Source organism: Embiotoca jacksoni, unplaced genomic scaffold, assembly GCF_022577435.1.
Source record: "Embiotoca jacksoni isolate LCO1_2020_lvr unplaced genomic scaffold, fEmbJac1.0.p SCAF_54, whole genome shotgun sequence".
Classification (NCBI taxonomy): domain Eukaryota; kingdom Metazoa; phylum Chordata; class Actinopteri; family Embiotocidae; genus Embiotoca; species Embiotoca jacksoni.
In genome coordinates this window covers 1,002,082-1,011,622 of record NW_027185408.1, presented here as the reverse complement: position 1 = coordinate 1,011,622, position 9,541 = coordinate 1,002,082, and the positions used below count along the sequence as shown (strand labels likewise).

The 9,541-nt window shown below is 43.7% G+C and overlaps 1 protein-coding gene across 1 annotated transcript; it reads right to left on the bottom strand.

Annotated features, from left to right (window-relative positions):
- Window positions 1-458: 458 nt before the first annotated feature.
- Window positions 459-9,167, bottom strand: LOC138212199 (NACHT, LRR and PYD domains-containing protein 3-like). Its single transcript, XM_069172503.1, has 13 exons — window positions 8,995-9,167; window positions 8,714-8,884; window positions 8,037-8,150; window positions 7,530-7,584; window positions 7,184-7,385; window positions 5,157-6,933; window positions 4,895-5,068; window positions 4,362-4,535; window positions 3,829-4,002; window positions 3,296-3,469; window positions 2,999-3,172; window positions 2,039-2,085; window positions 459-1,881 (listed from the first exon to the last, which is right to left on the bottom strand). The coding sequence occupies exons 1-13, from the start codon at window positions 9,138-9,140 to the stop codon at window positions 1,337-1,339; spliced, it is 3,927 nt and encodes a 1,308-aa protein (XP_069028604.1). The 5' UTR covers window positions 9,141-9,167; the 3' UTR covers window positions 459-1,336.
- Between the last annotated feature and the right edge of the window lie 374 nt (window positions 9,168-9,541).

Sequence of the window (9,541 nt, the reverse complement as noted above, 5' to 3'; positions counted from 1 at the left end):
CGTCTCCCATGTTAGGGTACGGAGGAGGATCGGGCCGCTGTCCCATGTTGGTTCGTTTTTGTACCACATAATCATCATCCTCATCATTTTCCCGGGAGAAATGTATAGATATAGTATTGGTGCATTAAAAGCTATACTCTCTTCTCCCGCCTTTTTGTTTTTAATCTCCCCCACCTCCTTCTCTTTTCTTTTTAACTTTTTCTCTTCTCTCTTCTCAACTTTCCTCTTCACTTTTTTTAAATATTTTATGTTATCCGCACCTTTTGAGTGCATGCGTTTTAGTCTCCCTCCAGAGGTACAGTATCTCTTCGATCTTACTACAGCATGATCCCATTTTTTCTATCTGTGAGCCAACCAGTTTGTATGGAGTTCACCTGAGCAACTGGTCTTTATACAGTGTACCGTTAGGCTTCGGCCCGCTTTTACACTGAAGGACACTCACAGTATCTATTCATTAATTAATTTATTATTTATTTATTTCTATCCATGAGCCAACCAGTTTGTATGGAGTTCACCCGAGCAACTGGTCTTTATACAGTGATACCACGCCCACTCGCAAAACACATATCACATGCATCGTCTCACCACGCCGGATGTATGTCACACATTTCGTGAGGTTTCAAGCATCCTTTGACCTTAAACATCAACTTCCTGTGTCAGAGCGAGACATCAAACTTTGCCGCATCGTCACGGCGACGCCCATTCACAAAGTCGAGTGATATTACAGAGGGTTGGACATAGTTTGTTCAAACAACATCTTAAACACAACCTCTACAGCAAACAGACATTAAATGAGCCTTTCTTCAAATATCTAAGTACGGTCACGTTTCATTTCATCAACTGAAAGACAGAAAACATTTCAACAGGATTTATGAGGTGTAAAAGTTTGTCCCCCTCGAGTTCGGAGACATTTTCAGGCCATCTTGCAGCAGGTTTCAGATCTCCCCACAGATGTTCAGTGATGTTCAGGTCAGGGGCCCCTGAGGGCCACTCCAACAGCCTGAGCTGGTGTTTCTTCAAGCAGTTCATGGTGGATTGTGAGGTTTTGCTCTGATCGTTGTCCTGTTGTAGAATCCAGCCTCTTTTCACTGTCCTGACTGACTGCAGGACGTCTGCATCCAGAATCTGCTGATGTTTGGCAGCCAAAGAGCTCAGTTTGACCTTCATCTGTCCAGATGGAAGTGAAGGTCAAAGTTCAGAGGTGAGGACATCATTTCACTACTTCTGACATAAAACATATTCTGACATCACAATCAGTGATTCAACGGTGAACCAAAGAGAAACTTCATCCACCATCAACATTTAAAGCTGCTGTCACTTCCACATACTCTTCCTCCTACAGAGAACACACAGACGCTGAGGAGTCGTATGACAATAACCCAAATCCAGGATACAGAGGTTTAGTGAATGTGGTGTTGAAGGTGTGGAGGTGGATCAGATTGTCAGAGGAGATTCTGTAGAAGGACAGAGTGCCAGCAGGACAGTCCACGTACACTGCTACTCTGTTGGAGGAGGAGGAGGAAGAGGAGAAGGAGGATGAGATGAATGTTTCTTCGTTATTGTGCCAGACATAGTAACGACCACCATCAGAGCAGAACAGACTCCAGGACTGAACGTTCCCTCCAAACCTGCAGTCATCACTGTCTCCTCTCCTTCTGATTCCTCTGTAACTCACTGCTATAACAACATCTCCTCTTCTCTCGACCTCCCAGTAACAGCGACCAGTCAGACCATTTCTAAACAGCAGCTGCCAACAGTGAAATCTGTCTGGATGATCAGGATATGACTGATATTCTTCCACCATCGTCACCTTCCTGTTGTTGTCAGACAGTTTGAGTTTTCTGTTTACTGAGTTTGTGTCCAGTTCAAGTTCACAGAAATCTGATGGAGAGAAAAAGACACGACACAGCTGCAGTTTATCATCTGACACATCTGATGGCTTTTTTTCTTTCTTTACTGACTGACTTGTTGTTCATTTATAGAAAGTTTAATGATGATACTTTTTGTCAGACTTCTCTTGTGTATCAGTCAAACTTACACTTCCTCAGACCAGGTTTTAACCTCTGCTCTCCACCATGGTCCACCCTGGAGGAAGAAACAGTCACAATGATTTTCTATCCAACACGAGTCCTAACTGCTGTTCAACATGAAGCAGAGTTCCTCAGTTTGTCAGTGAGACACAGAAACAGGCTGAAACTCATCAGTGTCAACTGTCTCTCTGATGGTTTCACTGCTGTCTGTGAGGAAAACACCTGAAGAAGAAGATATGTAGAAATAATCAGAGAGCTCAGTCTCCACTGATCTGCTCTGTTTTTATTGATGTCCTCCCACATGTGAAATATTGGTCTCTGCATGTTGTCCCTTAAAATGAACAGTTTGACCAACATTCACGTGAACAGCTGAACTGTTTTCAGACTGTTCACAGATCAGTCCAACCACCACATTCAGTTGGTTTGTGTAATTTACATGTTCAGAATCGAGGGTGTAATGATGGAGGGAGTCAGCTGTAGAGACTGAAGCTCTGGGAGGAAAAGATGTAACTCTGGACTGAAAAATAAAACTGACTTGATTTTAGAACCTCATATAAAAACGACTGTATTTCAGAGTGAAGACTGAGGCCGAACTTTGAGTCCTGAACTTCTCAAATTTGTGTGAACAGAAGTCCATCACATTATGTTTATTAGTTGTTGAGATGAATCAGTTTGGACCAAAGTGGTGATCGACTGATGAACACTGTCGTCCCTACAGACAGGCTGATAACATGGTTCAAGATGAGAAGGATTTAACACCAACTTCACAATGTTTCTAATGAACAGCTGTTTCCATTTGGTAAAAGGCTTCTGAGGATCCACATGTTTCCTAACTCAGACCTCCTCACTCCTCTGAACAGAAACAAGAGAAACAAGTCATCCTTCATGATGATGGACCTGAGCAACAACACATGAAGTCAAATCAATGAGACAAACCTGCACTGTGAGCTCTGGTTGTCTGTCCATACCTGAGAGTGTCCAGTCTCCAGTGAGGATCCACCAGACCAGCAGACAGCAGCTTCACTCCTGAGTCTCCTGGATGATTGTAGCTCAGGTCCAGCTCTCTCAGATGGGAGGGGTTGGAGCTCAGAGCTGAGGCCAGAGAAGCACAGCCTTCCTCTGAGATCAGACAAGCTGACAGACTGGAGTCAGAAAAATATCATCAAGTCCAGAAACAAGAAGGAAAATCCTACAGACGTTGAACATCTGCATCAAAATGAATATTAAGAAATATTTAACTGATCAACAAACAGATATTTCCTGACCTGAGAGTCTCCAATTTACAGTGAGGACTCTCCAAACCAGCAGACAGCAGCTTCACTCCTGAATCCTGCAGCTCGTTGTGACTCAGGTCCAGCTCTCTCAGACTGGAGGACTGGGAGCTGAGAACGGAGGACAGAGCTTCACAGCTTCTCTCTGACAGGTTGCAGCCAGTCAACCTGAAAAGAAAATGTACATATTTGATCCAATTAATCTTAATCTTGATACGATTTAAGAACATGTCTTCAATTATACAAATGTTTCTATTTTCTTGGGCTAATAACTAGATAGCCCACATTTGTCTCTCCATGTTTGTGTTTGTCAGGCAACCTGACATCACTGAAATTACTGGAATTAAACATTTAATTAGGTTGGTACTCTATATGTATTTAATTGAACGGTGTTTGGATGACAACAAAACCACAATAATGCAGAGATTTAAGAAAAGATTTGTGATTTGACAAAAACATAAAATGTGTTCAATTAGAAATAAATGACCCAATGTGACTCCAGTTTGATGGATTAGTTGTTTCCTGACCTGAGAGTCTCCAGTTTACAGTGAGGACTCTCCACACCAGCAGACATCAGCTTCACTCCTGAATCCTGCAGCTTGTTGTTACTCAGGTCCAGCTCTCTCAGACTGGAGGACTGGGAGCTGAGAACTGAGGACAGAGCTTCACAGCTTCTCTCTGACAGGTTACAGCCAGTCAACCTGAAAAGAAAATGTACATATTTGACCCAATTAATCTTAATCTTGATACGATTTAAGAACATGTCTTCAATTATACAAATGTTTCTATTTTCTTTGGCTAATAACTAGGTAGCCCACATTTGTCTCTACATGTTTGTGTTTGTCAGGCAACCTGACATCACTGAAATTACTGGAATTAAACATTAAGTTAGGTTGGTACTCTATATGTATTTAATTGAACAGTGTTTGAATGACAACAAAACCACAATAATGCAGAGATTTAAGAAAAGATTTGTGATTTGACAAAAACATAAAATGTGTTCAATTAGAAGTAAATGACCCAATGTGACTCCAGTTTGGTGGTTTAGTTGTTTCCTGACCTGAGAGTCTCCAGTTTACAGTGAGGACTCTCCACACCAGCAGACATCAGCTTCACTCCTGAATCCTGCAGCTTGTTGTTACTCAGGTCCAGCTCTCTCAGACTGGAGGACTGGGAGCTGAGAACATAGGACAGAGCTTCACAGCTTCTCTCTGACAGGTTACAGCCAGTCAACCTGAAAAGAAAATGTACATATTTGACCCAATTAATCTTAATCTTGATACGATTTAAGAACACGTCTTCAATTATACAAATGTTTCTATTTTCTTTGGCTAATAACTAGATAGCCCACATTTGTCTCTACATGTTTGTGTTTGTCAGGCAACCTGACATCACTGAAATTACTGGAATTAAACATTTAGTTAGGTTGGTACTCTATATGTATTTAATTGAACAGTGTTTGAAGGGCAACAAAACCACAATAATGCAGAGATTTAAGAAAAGATTTGTGATTTGACAAAAACATAAAATGTGTTCAATTAGAAGTAAATGACCCAATGTGACTCCAGTTTTATGGATTAGTTGTTTCCTGACCTGAGAGTCTCCAGATTACAGTGAGGACTCTCCAGACCAGCAGACAGCAGTTTCACTCCTGAATCCTGCAGCTCGTTGTGACTCAGGTCCAGCTCTCTCAGACTGGAGGACTGGGAGCTGAGAACTGAGGACAGAGCTTCACAGCTTCTCTCTGACAGGTTACAGCCAGTCAGCCTGGAGAAGAATTAACAATGAACACAAACTGTTTTATTTGTCATTTACCAAATGAAACATGTTTGAAATGGTTGATAAATACTCATACAGAGCTTTGTTGGAGGCTTTGACCACTGGCAGCAGCCTCAGAAGAGCCTCCTCTGAAGCAGAGTATTTCTTCAGGTCAAACACGTCCAGATATTCTCCTGTTGACAGTAAGATGAAGACCAGAGCTGACCACTGAGCAGGAGACAGTTCATCTGTGGAGAGAAGTCCTGATCTCAGGGACTGTTGGATCTCCTCCACTAGAGAACGATCATTCAGTTCATTCAGACAGTGGAACAGATTGATGCTTCTCTCTGCAGACAGATTCTCACTGATCTTCTTCTTGATGTACTGGACTGTTTCCTGATTGGTCTGTGAGCTACTTCCTGTCTGTGTCAGCAGGCCTCGTAGGAGAGTCTGATTGGTCTGCAGTGAAAGACCCAGAAGGAAGCGGAGGAACAAGTCCAGGTGTCCATTTGGACTCTTTAAGGCCTCGTCCACAGCCCTCTGGTGGAAAAGTGTTGGATCAGGTTTCTCTTCTCTTTGTTCCTTCAGCAGGTTGACAGCAGAGTTGATGAAGGTCAGATGGACATGAAGAGCAGCCAGAAACTCCTGAACGCTCAGATGGACGAAGCAGAACAGCTTGTCCTGGTACAGCCCGCTCTCCTCTTTAAAGATCTGGGTGAACACTCCTGAGTACACTGAGGCTGCTCTGATATCGATGCCACACTCTGTCAGGTCGGATTCATAGAAGATCAGGTTTCCTTTCTGCAGCTGATCAAAAGCCAGTTTTCCCAGAGACTCCATCATCTTCCTGCTCTTTTCATTCCAGTGTGGATCTGTCTCAGCTCCTCCATCATACTTGACCTGCTTCAGTTTGGCCTGAACCACCAGGAAGTGGATGAACATCTCCGTCAGGGTCTTGGGCAGCTCTCCTCCGTCTCTGCTTTTCAACACGTCCTCCAGAACTGTAGCAGTGATCCAGCAGAAGACCGGGATGTGGCACATGATGTGGAGGCTTCTGGATGTCTTGATGTGGGAGATGATGCTGCTGGCCTGCTCCTCATCTCTGAACCTCCTCCTGAAATACTTCTCTTTCTGCGGGTCAGTGAACCCTCTGACCTCTGTCACCATGCCGACACACTCGACAGGGATCTGATTGGCCGCTGCAGGTCGTGTGGTTATCCAGAGGCGAGCAGAGGGAAGCAGTTTCCCCCTGATGAGGTTGGTCAGCAGCACATCCACTGAGGTGGACTCTGTAACATCAGTCAGGATCTCATTGTTGTGGAAGTCCAGAGGAAGTCGACACTCATCCAGACCGTCAAAGATGAACACAACCTGGAAGTGTTCAAAGATGCAGATTCCTGCTGCTTTGGTTTCAGTGAAGAAGAGATGAACCAGTTCCACCAAACTGAACTTTCTCTCTTTCAGCACATTCAGCTCTCTGAAAGTGAACGGAAACATGAACTGGATGTTCTGGTTGGTTTTGTCTTCAGCCCAGTCCAGAGTGAACTTCTGTGTTAACACTGTCTTCCCGATGCCAGCCACTCCCTTTGTCAGCACTGTTCTGATTGGTTCATGTCTTCCAGGTGAGCCTTTAAAGATGTCTTCTTGTCTGATGGTTGTTTCTGGTCTGTCTGGTTTCCTGGATGTTGTTTCAATCTGTCTGACCTCATGTTGATCATTGACCTCTGCAGTCCCTCCCTCTGTGATGTACAGCTCTGTGTACATCTCATTCAGAAGGGTTCGGCTTCCTGCTTTAGAAATCCCCTCAAACACACTCTGGAACTTCTTCCTCAGGTTAGATTGAAGATGTTGTCGACACTCTGGAACAACAGTTCCTAAACAAACAAACAACAAGTGAATTTCTCAGTAAACCTGAAGATAAACTTTTTAACAATTTAAATATTTTCTCTCCATGAAATCAATTCTTCACATCAGTTGTGGACAAACAGTTTCTGACTGTTTTCAGTCCAGAAGAATTCACAGATGTGATGAAGATGTTTGCATCATATTAACAGCAGTTTGGAAATATAAGTTTCTCCCATGTTTCCTCTTTCCATCATGTTACAGCTGTTAAAATCCTCTTACTGCTCTGCAGACGGTCAGCCAGCTCCTCCTGCTTCAGTCTCCTCAGGAAGTGTAGTGTGATCTTCAGAAATGACTCTCTGCTCCTCCTCTGCTCGTCATCCTCACTCTGACTCTCTAAGCATTCTGGGAAATCTGGACTCAGAATTTTCAGCATCTTCTTCAGCTCGTTCTTTACAAAACTGACCATGTTCTCCTCCAGCAGCTGAAACAGAGAAATATATCAACTTTAATACACAGAATGTATCAGATCATTTTAAATATGGACTGAAATCCTGCTGGTCTACAGAGTGCAGCAGGGAGAATGTGAGTTTTGGTAATTCACTATTTAGTTTGTGTGTTTACACACCAGAAATATGGAGTCCAGGTTTGTTTCAGGAAGGTCTGAGTCCTGCTGATCAACTCTGTAAAGTCAACATCAAAACACAAGATGTTTGGTCAGAATTAATCCAGAAACATAAAGTAAAGAGACTTCATGTTTTTAGTTACCAAGACAACCAACACCTGAGAGAAGCTGAACAGGAAGACAAAACATCCATTTTAAATTACTGCCCTTCATCAACAAAACTTCATAACAGAACTTCTTCAGACTGAGAGACATGTGGAGGCAGCCACCAGCCTGGTCTGTATGGGTCTCCTCTGTGTGGTCCGATGAAGTCCGGCTCTGCATGGAGTCTTTAAATGTATAAATATGATCACCCCTGCTGAACACTGGAAAACCCTCTTTCTGAATACCCGGACACAAGAACAGTTGGGTTTCAGTTTCACACTGAATGGAAAGAAAGTGATCAATGAGTTCAGACATTATGACATCAGGAGGGTTTGATACTAAATGACAAACATTTCACATTATTACCTTTGTTCAACAGACTGGTGTCCATCCTTGAAGGTAATACGTCCTCCCATAGACCGGTCACTCTTCATGGACACACAGCTGGGTTCAGGAGAATCTGGTTCCTGCTGAAGGATCCTGATGGAAACAGAGATGTGTAGCTTTCAGTTTTAACCCTGCAGATTGTGTGTTTTGTTGGACGCTAACAGAAACATGAATACATCCAGTGTGTTTCCATGAACCTGCAGTTCCAACAAACCGGCATTGCTGAACTAAAGAGACTAAAGAATCTGAGTCTGACGTCCTTTGATCCTCTGAGCTGAGGTGATCCCACCCCTGTGATCTTTGACCATTTTCTTCTTGTGGGCCTCTTTAATTTGATCTTCACTGTCAGCTCAAACATGATGGCCTGCTCTGAGGTTTCTGACTGTAGGACCACGTCATGCAGGGTTACTTGTTACAGACAACTCTTCCTCCTCTCCAGCTGCCTGAAGAGATTTCCTTCTGAGTCTCTGTGTGAAGACAGTTTGGTTCCTTTCAACGAACATACATATTCAACTGCCTGAGATCATCTGTCCAAGCTGCCAACTGTCTCTCCAGATGTCTCCAATCTTCTATCGAGGTGAACAAGAAGTTCAACACAAAGACATTATGACATCAGGAGGGTTTGAAACCAGAAGACAAACTTTAAACATTATTACCTTTGTTTAACAGACTGGTGTCCATCTTTGAAGGTAATAGGTTCCATCATAGACCAGTCACTCTTCATGGACACACAGCTGGGTGCAGGTCCAGGTCCAGGTCCAGGTTCAGGTCCATGTCCATGTCCAGGTCCAGGTCCAGGTCCAGCAGGTCCGAGCTGCTGCTTTGTTCTTCAACAGAACACACAGAGCTCTGAGTGAGAACAATGATGGTGCAGTGATGTGAGTGCTGAGCTGTGACGTGGAGAAGAGTCGTGGACAGTTAGAGACGGTCGTCTCACCTCTGAGCTTCGGTCCGGCTCTCATGTTCCCCACACAGAGTGGTTTTAGAGGGACGGACTCCGTCCTCTCTGTCCTCCCACTGATCCATAGCAGAGCCCACAGCTTCACACAAACACAACAACCTGCTCAGTACGTACAACAACATTCACACTACAACAGTGTCACTCTGGATTCCACCACCAGAGGGCGCCAAAGTAAACACAGTTCAGATCCTGTTCAGATTTCCACTGAGGATGGATGTTAGGAAACAACATGAACTCTCTTCATTTCTGTCCAGGTGTGTTTTTCTGATCTACCTGCTAAAAGTTATATTTCACTTGTTTAAAGGAGGTGATGTGATGAATTCAGGCAGAAGTGAATGAAATCCTCACCAGGTGAATTCAGATCCCGTCACAGAGTCGTTCTACCTTCACCTGCAGAGGAAACACAGAGAGAGAAGCTGCTGCTGATTCTGCTTCATCATCAGTCTGACGTCTTCGTCATCCTCTCAGAACCTCACTGTCAAAGTCTGGAAACTTCAAGATGACAGAAAACCAGAGTTCAACT